Source organism: Rhinolophus sinicus, chromosome 8, assembly GCF_057876585.1.
Source record: "Rhinolophus sinicus isolate RSI-liver-muscle chromosome 8, RSI-T2T, whole genome shotgun sequence".
NCBI classification, from domain to species: Eukaryota; Metazoa; Chordata; class Mammalia; order Chiroptera; family Rhinolophidae; genus Rhinolophus; species Rhinolophus sinicus.
Genome location: NC_142508.1, coordinates 60,893,439 through 60,918,694, shown reverse-complemented (window position 1 = coordinate 60,918,694; position 25,256 = coordinate 60,893,439). Strand labels below are relative to the sequence as shown.

Sequence of the window (25,256 nt, the reverse complement as noted above, 5' to 3'; positions counted from 1 at the left end):
GTACTGAGAATAGCAGTGAGCTCAGGTCTCTCCAGGTTCAAGGAAGCTAAGGGGACTACCTGGACATTTAAGGCTTCCCAGCCAGCTGGGCAGAAAAAAGGCTGAATTCCCAGGTATGGGCTAGAACATTTCTGAGACTGGGTCACTTCCAACTGACAGGCTCCCGTGCTGCCGCCTCATACCCAAAGGCCCTCCCGAGCCCACCTAGGATGCCTGCTGCAGACAGTACCCCAGTTACCCATGTGCCTTTAAACAGGTACCACATATACTGACTTTACTGCCAAGGGAAGGTTAGTATCTGGTACTTCCGTACTTACTGATCCTTTCTAGTAGTCAAATGCAAAAGATCATTCATTTCAGGAGCTGTAGAAGTAAAGGGAGCATCTGTTAAGAGACCACCCAGCTAGAATTCATGCCAAATTCTTCACTTTAAGACCTCAAAGTAGAAGGAAGCTAAAACGGGGGAGGAGAAATCAATCACCCTTACTCAATATCCAATGGGAAGAGGTGTGAATGACCACATGGTTATTACTGAGCCCAAGTTTCATCTACATAACAGAAAGGACTAGAGAAAGCCAAAAAACCATTAATGCTAGAAGTGGGAGGCCAGAGGGTGCCAGAAATCCATGTAGGTATCGTGGAATGATACTCAGTTCTTCCTGCTCCACCCAGGCTCAATTCTCCCACCCTAATTCTCACCCCTAGAAAAGACACATGGACACCAGTTACCTTAAAAACTAGGTTTGTATTTCTGGTTAGATTCCAGAGTGGCAGAACGCAGGAGTTATACTATATCCAGCCTGGTCGCCACCTCAGCTTGCCTCCCTCCCTCCCTCTCGCCCACAAAGATAACATGGTACAAAACTATATTTACAGGAAAACCAGTTAAAAATGAAGGGTGTGTACAAAAGTAGACATGAGAGCCAGAATATCAATGCAGGGAAAGCTCTGAGGACTAAGGGGCATTGTATTCCACACGGGAACCTGGGGCAATGTATTATGTACCAGGCAGGGAGAAGCGTAGCAATTCTCAACGCCAATATTTGGGGAAACCAGTCATTCCAGGAAAAAAGTGGATGGGAAAGAGCTGTTAGCTTTAATATTGCAGTCTTAATTAACGAGCCACCGTTCTTCTGCCATATGGGTTCTGAGCCAGGTAGTGAGGGAAAACAAAACACAGAGTCTCTGACAAGCCCCACGGGAAAATAGGCTCAGAAGGCATAGCGAGTCCGGATGTCCTCAAGCTTCTTGGACACCTCAGGTGGGGTTCGGTCCAGTTCTTCAGAGACATTCTTTTGTTTGTTGGGCTCCATGGAATTGAACTGCTCACAGAGGTCTCCATCAATCACATTCTAAGATGTGGAAAAATGAGAAGAAAAAGCTTAGATGCCCAATGAGTATGTCACATGCTAGAGCAGAAGCTGCAAGGAAAGCTTTTTATTCTCCTACAAATACTTGAACTCCACTCACAGAGCCAGGAACACTACTGTAAGCTGATCCTTAGTAGCCAGAGTTCAGACTAGCAAAATTGGGTGAAAGCTTTCCTCTGGCTGTGGTCTGCCCAGAGATGACCCTCTCTACCGTTACTGTCTCCATCAATCCCTGAATGCTCCTGAATTCCAGACCGTTCAGATTTTTAAGGGAGGGAGTGAAAAGACGAGATAAATGAGCTAAGGGTGACCCCTTTCACTCCAGATTTCCAACAAAGACCTACCTTAACAGGGAAATAATAGGAACGAAAGCTGAGGTGGTCTCGCCCACAAAGAGGAGGATGCTCAGACCGCAGGTGCATTTCCACATGCTGAAAGAAGTCATGGTCCTGGCAGAAAAAACAAAGAATTTGCCACTAAAAGAAAAAACGTGACTGCAGCTACTATCCTATGATTTCCAGAAGCACAATGAACAGAGAAGCCATTGATTTTTACCATGTAAACAGATGTTAAGTATCTAAATCACTCCGCTGATGACCATAGGTTTTCCCGCTACATGATAGCTAAAATCTGAAAGAAAATCTCCCTGTATTTGCAGAACATGTGAAGGCAAATACCTGATCCCAGCTTCCTTGGCTGGACTACCAGAAACCAAATTTAGCCAATCCTACAGTTGGCTCTAGGAGGCAGTGAGTGCCCCAGTCCTCATCAGCACACCATTCCTAGTCTGTGGGATTTGGTTCTGGGGTTTTGGACTCTAACCCTATACCCACATCACAACCAAACCCTGGTCCAATATAAAAACAAATGGCTTTCTGGTGGGGGGTGGGGGTGGGGGTCAGGATTCCTATCTCCCCAGGCACTTGTCACCTTATAAAATTCCCAGAACAAATGGATTTGCCCTCTTAGGCAGATCTGGCACAAAGAAACCATGTTGAAAAGGCAAAGGCCAGTAGAGCGCGGGAGAGTTCACCTCGTGAGATGTGAATGGGACGAGGATGCCAATCCCTCCTGACAGGGTGGTATAGACAAGTGATTCTGAGCCTCCAGGGATCAGCGTGGTCTTCTGCAGTGACAGCACCGTCTCCCCCACGTGATAGTTCATGATCACCTCTGCCTGCAAGTCAAAAACAGACCAGTTAACTGTGTGGGCCCTCGGGAGCCTGTTCTAGATTCCCAAGAGCAAGCAGGGCCCCCCCCAAAGGGCAGATTTCACCATTTTTAAAATCCAAAAATTACTAAAACTTAAAAATACTTAAAAATGTTCTTAACGTTTACTTAGAGCTTAATGCCCTCACAAACATGATGACATTAGATCATTTCTGATAAACAATTAAAACTAAAATTTCTTTGTTAAATTATCAAGTTTACAATTTAAAAAAAGGAAATCACAGAAAATGCTAAAAACAAGAGCAAACACCAGGCTAGCCCTCTAAAAGGAATCTATTTTTCACAAATCCAGAGGTGCTCTACTATAGACGTACATCCGTACAGAAAGAGGACGGCCCAGGACACACCTCAAAGAGCTGGTATCAGGAATGAACTGTGCAACCATCTTCTTCAAGGAACTCACTATGTTCTGAGATTTTTACACTGCTAAAATGTCTGAAACATTTCTATTCTACAGGGTCACAAAAACGGGATAGTAACTTCATCACCTTACGTCAAACTTGCGTCCATTCATCACAGGCTACATACACAGTCAACTTAGGGACTTTCATGCATGGAGCGCACTCAGCATAGTTATGTGCACTGTGGATAATTCATGTTTCCTCAGTGAGGGTCACAGGAAATGTACTACACAGACTGGTCCTTTGGGTCCGGTTTTGAATCTTACCTTCTGAGAGGCACCATTGAGCAAGCCCCGGTCCCACAGGGCTTTGTTTCCTGTGGGATCCTCGTCCACTTCGTCGTTGGTATTAGGTGGGAGCCTCACCTACAAGTAAGTGACACAAATCACAGGGCTGGGTCCTGCACGTACTCACTATATCGCCAAGCAACATAAATGCCCCAGGTCCTTGCAAGCAAGCCTACGGGCAACTGCCTTTGGCAGAGGGCTGGGCCCAAGTCTCTTCCCTGTCTGCTTTCTGAGGAGTGAGAAACTCAAGAGAATCAGCCCATGAGCAAGGGTCTGACATAGCAAGAGCAAAAACAAAGACCACAGAACATAAACAAGAGAAGTTAGATAGGGCTTAAAAAGATAAGCCAAAATTCAGGCAAAAAGTGAAAATAAATATGACATGAACTCAAACTAAAGCTATCATTAAATCATGTTCCATGGGGAAGAGGGGGGTGAAACAGGCTAAAATTTAAAAAACTGATAAGAAGGCTTAGAAAATGCAAAGTTTTCTTTTTAGAGTGAGCCTCAGGACAGAATTTTATACCAATCTCACTTTGCACATTAGAGATCCATAGTCCTGGGTCCTTGGCTTTACCACAAACGGAGCCAGCTTTCCTACACATCACTGCAAGGCCAGTTCACATCAACTCACCACACAAATGTTGCCAAACTTGTCTGCCCCAGCCACAGTGTCATAGTCGAGGAGGCTAGCCGTAGTGACCCATCGGGGGTAGGTATCATCGGCAAAGATGATGAGCTGGTTCTCATTACGCTTGTAGCGAACCCAGATGAAACTTTCTTGGACATCAGACACAATTACCCTGTGCCCAATAGTCTGGATTCCAGAGATGTAATTGGCGATATGCTGGGGAAAATAAAGACAGCAATGGGTGTAACCTTGAGGTTCAGAACCCACAGAAAGTCCAGCTTTCTCTGACTGCAACATATATAAGGTCTGCAGAATGGCACACAGCAAAGAACAGTAGTCAGCAATAAATTCCTTGAAGATGGGCGGAAGAGTTAGTTTTAATGTACTTATCACAACAAAGTTGGGTCACACGAATTTTGGTTTCCCAGTGCATATAAGTTATATTTACACTATATTGTAGTCTAGTAAATGTGAATAACAGTATGTCTAAAAAAACTATATACCTTAATTTTAAAATATTTTATTGCTAAAAACTGCTAACCATCATCTGAGCCTTCAGTGAGTCACAATCTATTTGCTGGTGGTGGTGGAGGGCCTTGCCTCGATGTTGATGACTGCTGACTGATCAGTAGTGGCTGCTGAAGGTTGGAGTGGCTGTGACAATTTCTTAATAAGACAAAGGAAGTTTACCACAACAGCTGCCTCTTTCTTTCTTAGAAAGAACAATTTCTCTGCAGCATGCAATGCTATTTGATGGCATTTTACCCATGGTAGAACTTTCAAAATTGGAGTCAATCCTCTTAAAACATGCCACTGCTGCAGCAGTTAAGTTGATGTAATCTTCTAAATCCTGTGCTGTCATTTCAACAGTCTTCCCAGCATCATCACCAGCAGATTCCATCTCAAAAAACACTTTCTTCGCTCATTCATAAGAAGCATCTCCTTATCCGTTAAAAGTTTTATCAGGAAGTTGCAGCAATTCAGTCACATCTTCAGGCTCCACTTCTAATTCTAGTTCTCTTGCTATTTTTCCCTATCTGCAGTTACTTCCTCCACTGAAGTCTTACACCCCTCAAAGTCATCCACGAGAGCTGGAATAACATCTCCTACACCGTTAATGCTGATATTTTGATCTCTTCCCACGAATAACAAATGTTCTTAATGGCATCTAGAATGATCCATGGGCTGCAGAATGGAGTCGTGTCAGCAAGCATGAAAACGACATTAATTTTTGTTTATCTCCATCAGGGTTCTTGGGTGACCAGGTGCAGTGTCAATGAACAGTAATATTTTGAAAGGAATCTTTTTTTGAGCAGGTCTCAATGGTGAGCTTCAAATATTCAGTAAACCATGCTGTAAACAGATGTGCTATCACCCAGGCCTTTTTGTTCCATTTAGAGACATAGCAGATTTAGTATAATTCTTAAGGGTCCTAGGATTTTGGGAACGGTAAAAGACTGGCTTCAATTCCCAGCTGCATCAGCCTATACCAAGATTCAGGCTGTCCTTTGAAGCCAGGCACTGACTTCCCCCCTCTAGCTATGAAAAGCCTTAGATGGCATCTTCTTGCAATAGGCTGTTTTATCTACACTGAAAATCTGTTGTGGCCACCTTAATTATCCTAGCTAGATCTTCTGGATAACTTGCTGCAGCTTCTACAGTAATACTTGCCACTTCATCTTGCATTTTTATGGAGGCGGCTGCTTTCCTTAAACCTCATAAACCAGCCTGTGCTAGCTTCAAATTTTTTCTTCTGAAGTTTTCTCACCTCTCATAGCCTTCACTGAATTAAAGGGTTAGGGTCTTGCTCTGGATCAGGCTTGGCTTAAGGGAATGTTGTGACTGGTTTGATCTTCTATCCAGACCACTAAAACTTTCCCTATATTAGCATAAGGCTGTTGCACATTCTTATCATTTGTTCAGTGGAGTAGTATTTTTAATTTCCTTCAAGAACTTTTACTTTGCATTCACAACTTGGCTGTTTGGTGTTAAGAGGCCTAACTTTCAGCCTATCTCGGTTTTCAACATGCCTTCATTACTAAGCTTAATCATTTCTAGCATCTGAGTCAAATCGAGAGATGCAACTCTTCCTTTCACTTGAACATTTAAGCAGCCATTGTAGGGTTATTAACTGGCCTAATTTCAACATCGTCGTGTCTCATGGACTAGAGGCCTGAGGAGAGGGATAGAGACGGGGTAATGGCCAATAGGTGGAGTAATAAGAACACACACAATGTTTATCAATTAAGTTAGCTGTCTTATACGGGCATGGTGCGTGGGGTCCCAAAACAATGACAATAGTAACATCAAGATCACTGGTCACAGATTACCATAACAATAATGAAAAAGTTAAAATATTGCAAGAATTAACAAAACATGACAGAGACATAAAAATGTTCAAATGCTGTTAGAAAAATGGATTGGATAGATTTCTTCCACACAGGGTTGCTACAAACCTTCAATTTGTGAAAACAGCAGTATCTGCAAAGTGCAACAAAATAAGGTATGCCTATGGAGCAAATATATGCCTAATTCTCACAAGTAAATTACGTATAGAATCAGGTAGGACAGAACTCTGGTTCTTAGATTGAAGAAGTCAAGAAACTCATCTCCTCCTGCCCTTCTCAAGTCTCAAGGGCCTAGCTCAGAGCCTGGAATTCAGTGACTACAACAAGGTCCTAATAAAGACCTGATTTTAATAATTAACTGCCCACAACCCTACCAATGTTTCCTCTTTCCTCACTAGCTAGAGCTTGGGTCTTCTACCATATTTACCTTGTTCTCACATTTTCGGAGTAACTTCTTCTTTCCCAGGTCATAGACACGCAGAAGCTTCCCCACACCAATCAACACCCTACCCTGGAATGGAGCAATGGCAGCAGGGACCTCTTCCACTGGAGTCTGAGAGGAAAAGCAGATAATGCAGCTATAGAACATACAGCCATATGCTAGCCCCACCTCCTCGACCCCAAATGCCTTCGACAGGCATCTGTCAGGAAGACAGATAACAAGTAATCATCTTCTGCTCATCAGAGAAATAAACCACACATACAACAAGTTTCTATGAAACAGTGTGTTTGGGTGAACAGTTCCCACATGCTGCATTTATTTCACCCAGCAAGTGGATCAATGCCGCAAGTTAAAAGAAGTCCTGGTGCCCGATGAACACTCAGAGCCCATGAAAATTCAACTGGCGCCATTATTAGTGAAGCCTCAGTATCTGAGAAGTGACTAGTTTGTGGAGGAATGTGAAAGGAGTACTACTGACAGTGACATCTTAATTGTAAGGGAGACACAATGAGTTTAGCACAAAGAAGGGTCTGTGAAATAATTATTTCCTAAAAAACATTCCGCTTGTGGGGAGGCTGGAGAAGCCACATTCATGTACTATCTGTGTAGAGGAGAGAACAAGAATATTTTCTTTATAGTTTTAAAACTGTGGTAAAATATACACAACACAAAACTTACCATTTAACCATTTTTAAGTATACAATTCAGCAGCATTAAGTATATTCACATTGTTGTGCAACCATCACCATCATCCAACCCCAGAACTTTTCCCCTTTCCAAAAGGAAACTCTGTAACCAATAAACAATAGTAACTACCCAAAGAATACTAGTACTTTAAACTGTTGAATTTTGATCACAAATTTTTGCCATCAAAAAAGTTAGTAAAACCAACAACCAAGGGGCCAATTCAGTGTGCACCTATTCCTCCATTGTGGGTGGTCAGCACAGGCTTCCTGTGGGGCTCACTAGCCAGTTTCACTGAAGCATGAAAGCGCCAGTAGCATGGTCCATGTGCCACCAAAAGATGGATCAGAATCAACGAGTTGGTTCCCAAAATGGTCACCAAAAGACCTGAACCCCTAACTTAAGCAAATGTCAGAGAGTCTAGTAGGACGACCTAAATTCCAGTAGAACCACTGGCTAATTCCTACCTTGTGCAAATACTCCAGTTTTTCCCCATTGTTCACAAGCTTGTAGGTATAGACAAAGCCCCCTGCTACGGATCGGGGGTTCAGTATCAGGTCTTTGGCCACACCCACCAGCACATACCAATCATCACCAGTGTTGGAGAACCTGCAAACGGCCACACTGCAGAGAAAAAAAGCAGGAGTCAGACGTTAGTCACAGCCCAAAGAATTCCCATTGCAGTTTCCAAAAACCCTGAATGTCCTGGACTCCTTACCTAAAAGCAGCCTCATTCTGTTCCAGCTGAACAAGGTCCAGTGTGTTACCCTGAATAGGATTCATCACTCGGATCACAGAGGCCCACTGCCCATTGCCAGCCTTAGGAGCTCCAAAAATGGACTCAGGGAGGTTTTCGTTGAGGAATGCTGCTGCCATCTCTGCAGCTAGCTCCCGCTCATCCTCCCCTGCTGCTTCCACCATTTCCTAAAGCCAAAAAACCAAGTCAGAGTTGGTGTGTTCAGAAGTGGGTGCCGGGTAAGATGTGGGTAACTAGCAAGAACATCTCTAGGGGCAGCTCATAATATATTAAAGTAGCAAAGTCTGTTGACCAAAACCAGAATTTCCAAAAATGAAGACTAAAAGGAGAGGTACACAGACAAGGGGAAAAGGGAAGACGACTAAAGGGGAAAACAGGTACTTTTTTTAATGCAAAAAGGAACTAATACCAGCTGACTGGTCATGAGAAATAAAAATGAAAACACCATTCTTCTGCCTAGGCTGTCTGATTTACCTTGCTAAGACTATTTGTCTCCTCTCTTCCAGACCAGATACAGCTTTACATGGTTGGGGCTACTTGGTTTTTTTTTTTGCTAGGAAATGATTTCTGGAAGTAACTATTGTTGTGGGGAACATGAAAGCTATCTCGTTTGGGCCCGAATCCAGGAATCATGTAACAGACTGTTTTGGAAGCTCCAGGACTGAAGAAATGTTCCAGACAGGGAGCTACATACTGAATAAACCCAGGCCAGTGGATAAGTTCTGAATCATAAGAAAGCCTCTAAAACCATGGACTTTGGCAAAAGGCTCTGCCTGAAGGACCTGAAAAGGACCTGGATCTTTAAATATTAACAAAGAATAACTCACAATTACAGGGTTTTTAAGCTTTCCAACACAATTTCACACAAACACCCTATACTTGAGCCCCAAAGGTCAGTGTCATTACCTCTGCCATCTGTTGCTTCCTTTGAGCTTTTGTAGCCTCAGTGTAGGCATTGTGGTCAGTCTCAATGATGATAAGGTTGTTACTTTCAGGGTGGATGACGAATTTCCTGGGCGTGTACTGCAGTGGGAAGGCCACTTGATTAAAAACGGCACCCAGCTTCTCTAACGCCAAAATCCTATAAAAAGGAAGGGAGTTAATAGATCACTCACTCAGAACCTAGAAACTGGTGTTGAAATGGTCCATTAACAGTCATAGCAAACACATCAATCCTAAAAGCTTTAATATTTGCATTGGGCAACATGAAACAACAGACTTCTGATACAGAAGATTCTGCACAGGAGACAAGGAGATTGGGAAGGGCCCTCCTACTTCAGCAACAGCCCACCAACGTTCATGACAATTCCAGTTTTCACCAGTGAAACCCACATTGAAATGCTCAAAGGAATTTTTTTATCACTCCAGTGATAATGTGATAATGCAAAGTTAAAACTTCCTCTTTATTACTGACAAACCCTGAAATAGAGAGCACCAATTCCTAATTTATTGTGAGGAACTGCAATTCCTGAACATATGTGGTATCAGTGCTGATGGTGGTGTGCCCTCCTGAATGAAAATCACCTAAGTTTCATGAAATCCATGAATCCATTGTGAAAAGCCAATAGTTATGACCAGGACATCAACAACACGGGTGGCATTAAAATACTTAAGAAGAAAAACAACAAAAACTTGAGAAAGTCAACCTGAATAGGTTATTTCCCAGCTTGTAATATGTATTGCTCACTTCAATATTATCAGTATAAACTATATTCTGTCAACCTGCAAAAGGCCTCCATAACTTATATTGAGGTTAAAATTTAAGATGCAACACTGCAAATGACAAGACAGTGTAAGAAAAGGTTATGCATGATCCTGCTCTAAAACTAAGCACTGCCCTGGAAAACAAGAACCTTAAAATCTCAAAAGACGATTGAACTATACTGCTAAGTATTAAAAGATGGCCCTGAAAGTCTAAACAGAAGCTAAAATTCGGAACACCAAAACTTGGCTACCAGGTAGTTAAATCCTGAGCCAAATGAAGGTTTCAATTGCAACACCCTAGCCCCATGATAAAGAGTCGGCTCTTTGCCAGTCCAAGCCTTTGTCAAAAAGGCTTCCAGCTGGGCTTCAACTGTGGGACTCTCACCTCAGGGTATTGGTGGAGATGGCCACAATGCCCTCAGGACACTGTTCAGAGGCAAAGCCAGATGCAAATTCCAGGGTCTCATAAGACAGGGGGGTGAGATGGAAACGAGACTGGTAAGAATAGCTCAACCATGAGCGGCTTGACATGGCCAACACCTGAGGGAAGAAAAAAACACCTCCAATAAGCTTGGGAAAAACTCAAACACAGTATGCTGAGCAAATACCCTACCAATCCCCAAACTTAAGACTGCAGAATATCCCAGTGAATTTTAGAAACCTAAAAACCTTTTACCTTAAGAAAATGGCCTAGAGAAGAGACAGTTTGACTTACTATTTGCTTAAAGTATGGGCTACCAGCCATATGACCTAGACTAATCATTCAATCTCTCTGAGCCTGTTTCCACATGTGCAAAATGGGAATCCTGTCACAAAGCTGGATAGTTGCAAGGATTAAATGCAGTAAAAAGTAAAGTAGCACAGTACCCAGAAACACTAATTTTCTTAGCTATAAAGGACCTCTTTCACATTACATAGTAAACCATGATACTGATACAAGGTTGTTGAAGGGTAAGTGGTACCCTAGATGAGAGGTATCCCACTAACTCTCAGTCTGCTCCATTTGCCCAGCCTGAGGGCAGATGGAATCAATATCCCAACTTACCTATAACCATATCATGGCACAATGCCACGGAACACAAGTGAAGAAGCTCTGGATTAAGGAACACAAGACTTCCCACATGGAGAAAACAAAATAACCAAGGTAGAGCTAATGTAAAGCTAACTACATACTGGTGAATTAACAAAAATAAAGCATATACCAAGGGGATTTATCTCAGCTGATGCCACTAACATCCAAACATGCTGACTGTCCCCTTTCATTACTTACTGCTTCCTGGCCTTGCATCCGGACACGAAAGAGTTTCACAGGACGGGACCCCAGGTACCTAGTGCGGGTGTCAGACAGATCCCCAGTGACAGGGTCCAGGACAGTTCTGAGCAGCACACCATTCTAATAAAAAGGAGAGGAGTGGATTAAGCCTACCTATAATGGAAATTGCCTAGGCCATTTTATATAGTTAAGTTCAGAGCAGATGGAAGGAAATGACTTGGTTTAAAGAATATCCTAATAATCAGCCAGACATTCATTCATCCTCTCACTAAATCACTAACTCAAATAGTTACTGAACATTTACTAAGTGAAAAGCACTCATTTTTCACTGTATATCCTAAAAAAATTTTTTTACTATGTATGTTAAATTCTTTGTAATTTTAAATTTTAAAACATATGCACAGTTAAAAACAACCAGTCCTACTGTTGTCTCTAAATACCATTTCCCCTAAAAATAACAAGACTCCTAAGGAAACAGCTACTGTGTTTTCCCGAAAATAAGACCTAACCGAAAATAAGCCCTAGCATGATTTTTCAGGATGACTTACTTCCCCTGAACATAAGCCCTAGTGCGTCTTTTGGAGCAAAAATTAATATAAGACCCGGTCGTATTTTCGAGGAAACACAGTAATTCAGGTCTGGAGCAAAAATGTTCCAGATGTGTGTGGGGCACTTTGTTGTGCCAGAGGGAAGAAAGCCTCCCAATGATAGCGAAGTCATGTTCAAAGAACAAAAGAGCCAATTTCAAAAGGGAACTCTCACTCATTGAAAATGAAGCAATTTAGCATCCAGTGGGGTAGTAGGGAGATGGGGGGAAGACCGCAGTAGTTCGACGCACAAACATGTAAAAATCTGCAAGTTCATGTTACTTAAAAAAAACCCACTTCATCGGTCCTCAGTGGATATTGCTATGGCACCAACTCCTTACTCTGAAAATAAGTGAGCAAAGGGGGAAAAAATGAAGTATTTATCCTTTCCCTATATGAACTATATTTCAGGGTGAACAAATATATGAAGCAAATTTTGTCTTTAGAGGAAAGTTCCAGCTAATGAAATGAAGTACGAAATAGAAAATCATTTCCCAACTCCTAATGACATAATGAATCTAGGCAATGTGTATCAACGGCTGTTGATGCGGAGCTTTAACACAGATAATTTAGATAGAAACATTTGAACGTCACCGAAATTGGGTCAACCAGATATTATACGCCTCCTGATGTGATGTTAATAGTACAACCTATGAAATATTCTTGTCCCCCACGCACACACACAAAATATTAAATCCAAATCTAATCAACTGCTAAGTCTGTGCTATCCAATACTATATAGTCAGCAAGCTACATGTGGCTCATCAGAGGAGAGGTGTTACACATAAAATACAAAATACCAGATTTCAAAGAATCCAAAAGAAAAAAAAAAATCTTACTAATTTTTAAACTGATTACAAATTAAAATGACATTTTTAATACTGGATTAAATAAAACACTAAAATTAACTTCATCTGTACCTTTTTTGTAGCTGTTGGAAATTTCAATTACATATGTGGCTTGCGTTGCATTTTTAATGAACAGCATGGTCTAGATCTACCCACTAGTCTGCAGAAAATAGAGGCTAGAGGAACATTAAACACACAAAAGAAATGACTGCCAAATCCAGAAGGTGGAAAATTCTACAAGACAAATGATCTGGTTTCTTAAAAAATAAAAAAAGGGATGGGACAGTTATTAAAAGAAACACAAAAAGGCCAAGCAGATGCAAACTGCACAGCTTTATGTAGATCCTGAGTAGAACCAAATGTAAAATCATTTTTGGGGGGAAAAAAGGAAAATTGGAACATGGACAAGGCAGCAGATATTAAGGGAAGTATTGTTAAAAGTTTACTGGGCACAATATTAAGGCCTTTAAAAAAGTCCACATACCAGAGGAAAGCAATTCTCAAGTATTTATAGATGAAATGATTTAACATTGTTGATTTGCTTTAAAATACTCTAGGAAAAAGAGGGGGAATAGATCAAACGAGAATAGCCAAAGTCGGTACTGTTCAAACTGGTGACAGGTACACGAAGGTTCGTTGTATTAGTCTAACTTCCAGGCATGTTTGAGAATTTCTACATTAGGAAGTAAAATTAAAAAGCAAAAAGCACTTGAGCTAGATTATGGACCTATCTGAGTACATAATCATTAAGGAAAATGAAAAGTATGTGGTCAAAAACCCTGGCACCATCTGATCCTTAAGTCTTGCAGGCTCCAAAGAGCTCAGCAGCTTTGACAACAGGGAACACCTAGGGGTCCTTTACTGCTAATGGAGCCCATTATGAACTGGGACATGTTAGTTTCAAAAACAGCATATCGTGAGAACTACATGTGACTCATGAAGACCCCACGAGTTCTGACCCAGAGCAGTAACAAAGCATTTTTATCACTCTTTAAGAAAATACTTTTTCTAGGCCTTATTTGTTCTAATTCAAGCTGAGAAAAGGGGAACATAGAACAGTGTGTCCAATGAATGGTATCTGAAACCATGGGCACAGAAAATGCCCAGATTGAACAAAGGAGTGCATGAAACCTATAGAGGGCCCGACACCAACAATATGCGCCTCAATTTCTTACCTGTAGCCCAATATTCAGGTACAGGAAGCCAATAGAGCCCCTCTCACCCAGCTCATCCTGCTTCTCAGTCCCACCCATCTCCACAATACACAAGGACTCAGGCTGGGCTGGGAGAGCCTGCATGCTCAGAGGTTGCAGACAGTCCTAAAGGGGAAAGAGAAAAGAATAAAACACGGGAAGTGACCAATTCTGGGAAAAAATCCTACCCAGAGAAATCAAATTCTAGGAGTGAAGAACAGCTTTCTGTGCACAGGGAAAACCTGAGGAGTTCTAAATGGGTATTGGGTTACTAGTCAAATCAAACTTAAAATAAGCTCGGTAGATCATGCTTCCCTCTTTTTGTCAAAGTGGATAGCAGGATAAAAGTACATAAGCAAACGGCACCTCCACTAAAAGTCATCTAAGGCCCTGGAGCCAGTCCAAGTCCTTTCCTGTAAAAATAGTCTTGGGGTATTTTTATTTTAAACTATAAGAGAGTCAAGGCTTAAGCCAAGGAAGTGTTTAGTCTCCAATCAGCATCTTTAAAGCGCTGCAGAAGACTCCTGAAATGTGCTGCTACGATATCCAAACGCAGCAGGTATTGATTTCAGGGTCCAGCCCAGCTGATCTCAGAGACAGACAAGAATGTGCCAGGTGCTCAGATTCCAACTGGAAGACCCTTGAAGTGGAGGGTGACACTCACTGAAGGGTCCAGGGAGATGATTCTGACAGTGTTGTCCACCAGCCCCACAGCCAGGAAGCGAGACCGCTGCTCTCCAGGAGGCACGTTGGCCAGACTCATGCATACCACATCTGCTGACATCTCCTTCCGCTCTGTGTACTCATTCAGCTGGCCTGACTGCAGGAGAGAAAACAAGAGAGATTACAAACCACACCAACTCACCCCCAAACCCTGGGGCGGGGAAGGAACGGAGACTGTTAAGTTTCTTTTTGCTTCCTCTCACTCCCCTTACTACAATCAATGATAAAGAATTTCTCTACTTGAGGAGACAAGACTGAACTTTACAGGCTAACAGCAAGCAAAATTACTCACAAGAGAATCAAAAGACCTTGGCCAAGTACAATGCACCACGTATGTTCTAAGCCAACCTAGCTGTCAGGAAATGGGAATATATAAAACCGTTCATGTGATCGTGAGAGTACTTTCGGTAAAAGAGAATTCAAACATGGAAGTTAAGGACAAAGTAATCTCACCATAGGCAGAGTTAGACTATGTAAGTTGGCCACACCCACAGGCTGCCTAAGAACATGATAATTAGGCATACTCAATATCCCTCCATACAGAAAAGCAAAAAAAATTTCTGAAATGGATTCAGATTTCAGAAATTAAACCTATGGCAACTACTTAGTGGAAAAGTAGAGTGTGAAGGGCAGAAGAAGCTCCAGTTAGAACTGACATGAACTTACCGACCCCCTACTCCCCAGTAAAGGGCCAAATTGGCTTACGGACACTTACCCTCCCCAATTCTCTTTCTTGTGAATATACTCTAGATACCTGGACTACAACTCCCATCTCTACCTCTGGACCCTACAGTAAGTCCCACAGTGAATGATAAAATAACATACGGGATCCATCTCAAAATAGACCAGCTCTCCTCCTGTCAGGGCAATCACCACTTGTCGCTGGTTCACTGCACACTTCACGATTGTCTTCTTTCCGGGGGTCTTCCACTCATTGACTCTCTTGTCTGCTCTTATGTGCCGAATGCCATCAGGATACACCTGGAATAACACAAGGAAACCTGACTTTAGCAATCAGACTCATCACTCACCACTGACCCCCACACCTATCAAATCTGTCTTGTCAGATCTGGAGCCACTGTATTTGAAGCACCAGTCGTGTCAATGACAAAAGTTAATAGGCCCCAGGTAAAGTCAACTTAAAGAAAAGTTCATGACTTGCAACATCTACTTCAAAGAAGTTCAAAGCTTATTAACATCAACATAGCAGCCTCCACCACAAAAAGAAGAAAGAATAAAGTACGGTGAGCAGGTGCGACTCTGCGACTCCTCACCTGCACCAAGGCGTCATCTCCTAACAGGGAGCAGGACAAGGTTGGGGTGGTGCCCAGGAACCCAGAGTCAGTCACTTCTTCCACGGTCTCTCCAATAGACAACACAAGTGTGGCATTCACGAAAGACACAATGATGTAGGCATCAAACTCATCTGTAAGAGGAAAGAGGAGAAAGGAGTGGGTTAGCTAAGAACTCATTAGTTACAAATGAGATACTACGTTTTCTCTTCAGAAACCTTCCAAGGTACTTGTATGTGTAGTCATCTCACATAGTCATGTGACAAACAGCACAGGATGATCCGAAAGATAACTGAGGGTCCTAAGAGCCTACAGATACTTTGCTTCCTTAAATGCCTAAATACATTGAGTAGATATGCCCACCTCTAATAACTGAAAATGAGTATTTTGAGACATTTGCTGAAAAATGCAAAAGGACAAAGCAAGGGAATCAGAGGCATGAGAAAATTTTGAAAGACATTTATATACAGAGGGTGCCAAAAACATGTATACATATTTTAAGGAAAAAATTATTATAATTTTAATACTCAATATACACCGATAACAAAAGATGAATATATGTCACGTTTGACTTCTGCAATTACAAGAGGTGCTCAGAGTGGTTACCATCAGCATGCAGACACTTCTGATTATGGCGAACTGTTGAGCAACGTTGACCAAGTGTCCACTTGTATACATTTCTTTGGCAGCCCCGGCATATACTGAAGCTAAACTTACTTGTCCCAGATGCCAATCACAGGCTATTGTTAAAAGAAATTCCTTATAACTAGGAAAGGTCCCCAGCTTCTTCCGAATGGAGCTTATGTGGGAACACAAGACCTAATGAATAAAACAGATTACTTAAGCCTCCATGAGACTAAGTCACTCTAGGGTTGGAAACTGAAAATCCTAGAATGTCCCAATAGGAACGACAGAAGAACACTAGATAACCAGGAAGTGGGGAGGGCGGACTGTTTATATTGTCAGTCCTTGACCTCTCCCGTTTTTCATTATTTAAAAATACAACTATTCAGTGATCATAAGCAATCGTATCAGGATTTGCTTTTCGTTTAATGAAATGTAGTTGGATAAACAAACACTAAGGAGTTTCTCAAGGTCAGAGGACTGGAGATATACAGGCCACCTCAAAAGTTTCTCAGGTTCTCATGCAGATCCCAGTTACACTCCACCCCACAACATAAAACAGCTTTTCTGCGTGTATCCCACATCCTGCAATGTTAGGCATAAAGCTTGATATATGCTGAATAAAAGCATGTTTTTTTAAAGAGTTGAGATATTCCTACTTTGCATTTGAATTGTCGCTGTCAATTCCCCCCGTCCTTCTCACACAGAAATCAGGTAACCGAGGGACAGAATGACAGGTGGACAAGCCACTAAGTTGGCAGTGGCTACCTCACTCTTAGGAGAAGCAGCTGCAGAATCCTGTGTGTCTGAGCCTTTGTCAGAGATCAGTGCCATAGCTGACCCCCCCAAGCCTTAATCAAGGACAGTTTAAGTTTTGAATGCTCCAAAGGTGGTTCGGCTGAATTAAGATGACCAGATTAGTTCTGGAGAATCAGTGTTCTTCATAAAAAGAGGGGAGGAAAACCCCAGTGAAGATGTATTATTGCTGTGGTCTACCGTAGTGTTCTGACCCATTAGCAGGACATAAAATCAATTTGGTTGCAATCAACATTTTAAAACAGAAATATAAGGAAATAAATGTGATGTATGAAACTGCTTCACACACAAGGTAAGTACTGTTTTGCAAAACTTTTGCTTCAGTTAACAATAGGTGTGTCTACTGACCGGGTGGCTGAAAGGTAAGGATCAAAGATCTTCCCCAATGGGTGTAATCTAATAGCTACACCAGGAATCCAGAGTAAGGGTTCAATTTCCAAATCCTAAGGAGTAACCCTGGACAAGCATATAGTTGGTTTCAGATTATTTTAACAGTCAACATGTATCAAATGCTTTGGTGATACCTTATAAAATCACATTGTTCACATTCATAAAATATGAGTAAGGACATAGTTGTCCCTGAAATGGGTTGTTTTAAATTAAATCTATTGAGGTGATAGGTTAATAAAATTATAAGGTTTCAACTGTACAATTCTATAATACATCATCCATATATTGCTGAAATGGGTATCTTAATAGCATACAACAAAACCAGTCAGTCTGCACACAACACCAAACTCAGAAGCTTCAGGCCAGCTCTCTGTTTTTGAACTGGAAAATTCCTGGTATGTAAAAACAACAGGAATTATTTAATTTTAGCATTACATGAATATTGTGTCCTTTCCCATGTTCTCATTACTGAAACCTAATACCTTAAAAGCTGTGCCAGAGGCAAATTAAAGCCAAACAACGAAGGGCTCTAACTGGCCAGGACTTTCAGACTCTTCCTTCAGTCAGGAGGAAAAGGGCACTTCCAGAAGACATCATACAACTCTTAACTTACATGCAAGAGAGAGAATGGGGGAAGGGAGGAAGGAGAGCTTCCTGGGTCCTTCTCTTCCCTTTGACCCAAGGCCCCAGGCTGCTTATTAGATAAAAAATAAACAGTTGCTCAGTGGACTTAAATAGGGCGATTCAACATTTGCTGGGCAATTGAACAAGCAGTAGAGCAATGACTGGTACCTGAAAGCCGCTTAACATCACAGATTTCCTCAAAATATCCATTACCTTATGAGTACTAAGCACACCCTTTTCAATTTTATATCAAGGAGAACCTGCAGCAGATGAGTTGTTCTTGTGTCTTAAGGTTAAAAGTTGGCATTCAGAACAAAACCAAGCTTCAGTCCAGGTAAATGGCTACGAACATTACCTATGCTGCCCTTTGCCAGGGGGTAAGTTTCATATAAAAGGAACACTAGTTCATACTTCAGTGAAGAATTGATTAGGGTACCAGAGTGCATTTTTGTCTCAGTTAATAGGACTTCTGTCTGAGCACTGCTGGAGCACCGCAGAGGGGATGCTGTATTCTTCTTTTCTCTACCTTGGTATCTGAGGCTCAACAAGCAGCCCACTCCCACGGATAAAGTAAGTGATCATCCAGATGGGTTCAGCCCCCAATATCTCATTCTCATTTTATAGTCAAACCACTCAGTGCTTGTCTTGCCTCAGATTATACTCAAAAGGCGGGGAGGGGCTTTCTCCAGGGCCTGATCTCTGAATAAGTACACCTGGAACATACAACTCCAAGGGAGATATGAAGCTAAGGTTTTGTAGCTACAGGTTCTTTCAGCTTAGCAAAAAACAAATCAGTCATATTTTCCACATTCTGTGGGAGAAAATAAGACAAGCTGATTCCTGCCTCAGACCATTTACTACACAGGCAGGTGGGCGTGCGTCATTATGCACATGGAGATTCAACTACAAAGTTACCCCTGATGCCCTCAGGGCAGCCTCAACATTTTGTGAGTCCCTCTCCCTGGGTACACTCTGAGACCCCATGGAAGACCCTAGCAGTAGGTACACACCTGTGGTGATCAGCACCTTCACCAGCCACCTGTGGAAGAGAAAAAAAGGCTTGGTATTGGTAGTGTGCATCACCACGTACCAGCCAAGGTTAGTAATTGCCTGGCAGACTGCAGCATGTGTGGTGTGTGCCATGTTCACGCAACGGTATTATGGAGTATCCAGAAAGAGAATGAACAGAGAGAATCTGACCTGTTTTCATGGGTGACAGCCCAAATTATGGTTCCTAGAGAGTAAATTTTATCGACATGTAGTCTTTTCCTTGATTTTGGTATTTAGAGGAGAAACATTTTCAGCTACACGTTCCATTATGCACCATTACTGCTTATCACTAACTTATCACACTGCCCAAACAAAAGGCCTCCTGTGATTTTCAAACATATGCCCATTCCCTCTCCTCTAACCCCCTCCTTGACAACATGCTGTGCCTTTCATCACATCAGAACACACAATAGTTTGGTATACTTGTCATCTTTAGATGGCAAGTGCTCTGAAATTACTCTGAGCACATGGTGGGCGCTCGAAAGACTGCAGGATGAGTACAGAACTTATCCTAGCAAACCAGCAAGAACCACAGACTCCCACTGCAGGGTTAGTCAGATGAGCACTGGGATTCAAGACAGAGATTTCAATCGCCATTACCTTGGTGAGCTATCTTGGGAGCCCACCTGTGATTTCCTGCCTTTATTATAAAAATAAGGGTAACGTTTTTATAAATCCATTTTAAAACAAAGTTTAAGAAGTAAAACAAACGGGGTGGCACACTAGGTTTCCTCTCTAGGGATCTTTCTAATTCAAACGGTCGAGGCAATGTTTTCAAGAACCATAATGTGAATCAGCAACCAAGCTAACGATGACCATCGACACCGACCAGCGTATTTATGACTACATTACACACAATGGGGAAATCTTTCAAAAGCGATGATCTGATAATTATCTTCTCAGCTAAAACGAACCTACTAATTTCCTATTCACTTTTTTATTTCTTCTCAACTCAGACTCGACTCCCATGCCTACATGAAAACAAAATCCCCAAAATGTGTATCGTAACAGAAAGAGGTTTTCCTCCTACACATTTCCCAGCTCCCTTAAATTTGTTCCACACAACCACAACATCTAAATACCAGGAAGAAGTCCAGCTGTTTTCTTAGAAAAGCTCTGTATGCTGGCCAGGGTGATCTTACTCACCAGTCCCACATTCCTGAGAGAACAAGAGGAAAAGGAGGTCCAGGAATAGAAATGGCCTACACCCAAAAAGCAAATCAAAGGGAAAATGAGAATTGAGTTTTATTTCTACAGGACTGAAATTCAATTGTCACAAGACTTTCCTACTGTTGAGCTACTATGCATTTTCATACAGCTTTCAAAATTTGAGGATGAGGTGATCGTTTTTATCTAAGAGCTCAGACTCCCTCTTTCCTCCACCCTTTCTTTTCCACTCACTCTAAAACTCCAGTTCCATTCAATCAATCCCTGCTTTCCTTAAGCACAACTACACCCATTGAGCAGGACTAATTAACAAGCATTACCAACTCTCTTACTAGCTGGAGTAACATGGTCAATTTCACTGTAGTTTCAGCACAGGAGAGAAGTGGTTAAAGAAAAACAAAGCAAAAACTTTCCCTCACACCATACCTTGTACACAGATGGAACCAGTGTCTTAAAGGTGAATGAATATAGTCAGAGAACACCACACATGACAGCTCCATGATATCAAAGTGTGTATGTACTGAATATTAACAGCCACCCTCTATACCTCTAAGTAGTAAGTGAAGGCATCCTAACTGGAAGAGTCTCAAAAACATGGTATCAGGCCAGTAAAAAGTTTCTAGTATACGGTGCTAGATAAAGCGATATAGAAATATTATGAATGCTGCCTTTTAAGCCTTCTATTGTCAATAGCACCCAGACCCTCATTTTGACTGTTAGGAAAGGGCTGCTTACCTTCAATGTGCCGGCGCACTGTCCAGACAGCATTGGGGTTACCGGGTAGTTCAGAGACAGCCATTTCCGATACCTGACAGAAGAGGAGATAAACCACAGACCCAGTGAGCATGAACTCAGCTCCCTGCTAATTTCCTATTAGCTCACATTAGACGCTGGATTAAAAGAATGTAACCATCTAGTCAAAGATCATAAAAACCAAAATGGCTGGAGGTACTGGCAACACTCATGACAGACTTTAGTAAAAAATGATGAAACATCTGAGAAGGTAGTTGTTGCAGCCAAAATCGTTTCCTTTAGGTATGGCAAATCTGCATCTTCCTCAAAAACAGAGCACGTGAAAATGAATCAGGCCATCTCAGTTAGCATTCCATTTCTTTCCCTAGGTCCCATAAAGCCAAATCCCATCTCTCTTCATGTACCAATTCAAGTGCCATATTTAGGAAACATCTTCCCTTATCCTCTTGGCTGGCAGTTCTCTCTCCCACCTACAAGCTCTCACAAAAACCACAACCATCACCTCTTAGAACACTTTTTCTAAAAAGTGATTGGAGGAATTGTCCTTCTTATTAAATTTTTAAGCTCCTTGAGGTCAGAGTCAAGAATCCTATGAATGCCCCACAGGTCCTCAAACAGAGTAAATGAGTATCTAAGATAATGGTCTAGAAAGAGAAACTGGGTGTGGGTTATACATGAACTCTACGTACTATCCTTACAATTTTTCTATAAATCAAAAACCATTCCAAACTAAAAATTTTATTAAATTTTTTTTAAAGATTTTATTGGGGAAGGGGAACAGGACTTTATTGGGGAACAGTGTGTACTTCCAGGCCTTTTTTCCAAGTCAAGTTGTTGTCCTTTCAATCTTAGTTGTGGAGGGTGCCGTTCAGCTTCAAGTTATTGTCCTTTCAGTCTTAGTTGTGGAGGGCGCAGCTCAGCTCCAGGTCCAGTTGCCGTTGCTAGTTGCAGGGGGCACAGCCCACCAACCCTTGAGGGAGTCAAACTCCCGGCAACCTTGTGGTTGAGAGGACACGCTCCAACCAACTGAGCCATCCGGGAGCTCAGCGGCAGCTCAGCTCAAGGTGCCATGTTCAATCTTAGTTGCAGGGGGCGCTGCCCACCATCCCTTGCGGGAGTCGAGGAGTTGAACTGGCAACCTTGTGGGTGAGAGCCCACTAGCCCACGTGGGAATCGAACCGGCAGCCTTCGGAGTTAGGAGCATGGAGCTCCAACTGTCTGAGCCACCAGGCTGGCCCCTATTAAATATTTTTTAAATGACCTAGAGACAATAAATTAGCTTAATATATTGTACAGTGTAACTATTTTGTAGGAACTCAAGTATATTCATGAATTGCATTATCCTTTTCTTAGTCTACTAATAGCAGAAATACCTGATCATGGTACAGGAGAATCCTGGGAAACACCATCATCAATAAAATGTAAATGTCAGGTATGCTACACTCTCTACCAAACGTAATATCTGACAATGACCCTGTTCAGCTGAGACCATAATCTAGCTAGACAACAAGGTTCAAATACACATACAGGAACAAAGCAATGTTCAACAATTTAAAAATGTTTTTATATATAATAAAGATTTTTTTTTGTAGAATTAGAAAAAAGTGGTAGGGGCAGGGGACTCAAAAACAATTCTTAATTGGATCCTTTATTTCTTAAACCCTACACAAATTTTTCTGTTAATCCACATATGCATTTTTGGAGGCTTGCTAGCTTTTCTGAGATGCTTGATAGAATCCAATGAATAGTAAGCAACTAATCAAGAAATACTGGTCTAAACTGGGTTTGGGTCATTGAAAATTTGGTGAATTGATGAATATTTCTGACAGTCAAAAATTTGTCAAATTCCTAGAATAGCAATATTAATAGTTATATTTATTGAATAGCTATTGTGTGCCAGACCTTGAGCTAAGTGCTTCATGTACATTATCTTATCTAATTCACACAACAATCCTTTCAAGCAGGTGTCATAACTAAGCCCATTTTACAGAAGAAGAAACAAAAACTTGTAATAACTATTAAGTGGTAGAGCCAGATTTCAAAACCAAGGTCATCTTGGCTGTATTCCAATAAAAACCTACAAAAACAGGCACTGGGTCTCTGAGAGTCTACAGTTTGCCAACCCTAAGCTTTGAAAGCAAATTATCATAAAGATTTATTTTACTACTAACAAAATCAAGTCCAGGATATTTGCTAAAAGGCGTCAACACTAGAACCAAGATGATAAGATGTGGGATTTGAGAAGATAATTTTGAGTGTCCACATCACCTAAAAGGTCCAACAATAAAGGATTCATTAAATTCTGATCTATCCACTTTGGTGCAAAAGTACAGAGACATTAAAAAAATGTGACTTAAGGGGCGGCCGGATGGCTCAGTTGGTTAGAGCGCAAACTCTTAACAAGTTTGCCAGTTTAATTCCCACATGGGACGGTGGGCTGTGCCCCCTGCAACTAAGATTGAAAACAGTGACTGGACTTGGAACTGAGCTGCGCCCTCCACAACTAGATTGAAGGACGACTTGGAGCTGATGGGCCCTGGAAAGACACACTGTCCCCCAATATTCCCCAGTGGGGGGAAAAAATGTGACTTAAGAATATATAGTAATAACTTTAGTAAGATATAAAAATATGCATTATTAATAACAGTATTAACATAGTTAAATATGTTAAGCATCTGAAAAGTTTGAATAAAGACCAAGACTAGAAGGAAACAGAGTTAAATCTCCAATGCAGATTTCCAAACTTCCACGTTATAGTTAGCAAGCCTGGAACTAGTAGAGATCTTTTTTCCCCCCTTTTTTCTCCATCTGCCAATTTTTTAAAGTGTCTATCATGCTAACATGTTAAGAAATAGGAAATTTCAACTAGACTGAAAAACGACGACTTGACATCCTGGAAAAACACACAGTTCCCCAATATTCCCCAATTAAAAAAAAAAGTTTAAATATTGTTAAAAAAAATAGGAAATTTAAACTCTAAACTTTATGGAAATAGGGGAGGAAGAAAACATTTTTTTATTTCATAAAAACATTAAATTTATCTTAGATCTCATCAGAGTAAAGCCAGAGGCTGCTTTATCAATGCTTCCCTCCAGATGATCTAGAAATTCCAATCTTACCTCAAGTCCATGCCTTAAGACTCTCAAAGATGACCGGGGTCCCCTGCCACAGGCTACATACAACTGTGGGGTGTCTTCATTTGCCAGATCAGCTATCTGCAAAGAAAAAAAGTGCTTATTTGTGCTGTTTTCACACTGATCCCTGATTACTGTCAGGGAACAAACTACCTTTTTTTTAAATTAAACTTATATATTGGCTATATAAGTTTCCTGGGGGGAAATGAAGGAAAATGCCCAAATGTTCCAAAAAGCAAACCATTTGGAAGATGGGTTTTACCAACCAACAAAAGGCATGTATCAGTTAAGTTAACAAAGGATTTTTTAGTTAGTGAAATGAAGTTATAACCTCCAATTGAAAATTTAGTATTTCCTTCCGAATAAAATTATAAACTATAATTTTATCAGTAGTATCTGTGACTTTGTCACCAATTAAAGTCACTTATTCATACAACATTAAAGATTATAGACACCACCAATTTTCATTTCCTTCATCATTACTTTAAAAATCGTCTTTATTAGGTGTGCTGTTAAGATTGCACAGGATCACATCTCCTATCCTCACACGCTGCTATGATGTAGCTGACCAACTAATGGGTAACTCTGGTACCTGCTTGTTCAGCCACCAAATGGGGAAGCCATGTGTTCTCATATTGGCACCCCAGACATCCAACTGCTGGTTTCCAGTACAAGTATTTGTTCATCAATATGTGAAAAGAGGTCAGTCATTTATACTGCAGTTCTGTCAGACTGGACAGTTCAAATGAAAACTTGTGACCATAAGGCAGTACACCCTATTTTAACAAGGATGAGCACGTGGGTTTTGAGTGTATACAACCTTCACACCTATCTCTTTAAAAAAAAAAAAATTAGCTCGCTTATTTTAAATGTTCCATCTTATTTAAAGTCTTAATAAAGCAGATTACTTTTTCACAACTTAAGAAGT

General features: G+C 41.3%; 1 protein-coding gene across 3 annotated transcripts in view; it reads right to left on the bottom strand.

Moving 5' to 3' along the window:
* Nucleotides 1-725: 725 nt before the first annotated feature.
* The window catches only part of SF3B3 (splicing factor 3b subunit 3), a 39,488-nt gene continuing 14,957 nt past the window's right edge, over nucleotides 726-25,256 (bottom strand). For all 3 annotated transcript variants that reach the window (XM_019710172.3, XM_088800238.1, XM_019710164.3), the window contains exons 10-26: nucleotides 24,314-24,409; nucleotides 21,177-21,249; nucleotides 15,753-15,904; nucleotides 15,304-15,459; nucleotides 14,420-14,575; nucleotides 13,738-13,881; nucleotides 11,125-11,247; nucleotides 10,240-10,394; nucleotides 9,057-9,231; nucleotides 8,112-8,317; nucleotides 7,861-8,017; nucleotides 6,695-6,820; nucleotides 3,923-4,135; nucleotides 3,268-3,366; nucleotides 2,404-2,547; nucleotides 1,715-1,819; nucleotides 726-1,352 (exon numbers count right to left, since the gene is read on the bottom strand). In XM_019710172.3, the coding sequence (XP_019565731.1) occupies nucleotides 1,212-1,352; nucleotides 1,715-1,819; nucleotides 2,404-2,547; nucleotides 3,268-3,366; nucleotides 3,923-4,135; nucleotides 6,695-6,820; nucleotides 7,861-8,017; nucleotides 8,112-8,317; nucleotides 9,057-9,231; nucleotides 10,240-10,394; nucleotides 11,125-11,247; nucleotides 13,738-13,881; nucleotides 14,420-14,575; nucleotides 15,304-15,459; nucleotides 15,753-15,904; nucleotides 21,177-21,249; nucleotides 24,314-24,409 (2,421 nt within the window). In that variant the 3' untranslated portion in view covers nucleotides 726-1,211. The remainder of the gene's footprint in view (nucleotides 1,353-1,714; nucleotides 1,820-2,403; nucleotides 2,548-3,267; nucleotides 3,367-3,922; nucleotides 4,136-6,694; nucleotides 6,821-7,860; nucleotides 8,018-8,111; nucleotides 8,318-9,056; nucleotides 9,232-10,239; nucleotides 10,395-11,124; nucleotides 11,248-13,737; nucleotides 13,882-14,419; nucleotides 14,576-15,303; nucleotides 15,460-15,752; nucleotides 15,905-21,176; nucleotides 21,250-24,313; nucleotides 24,410-25,256) is intronic.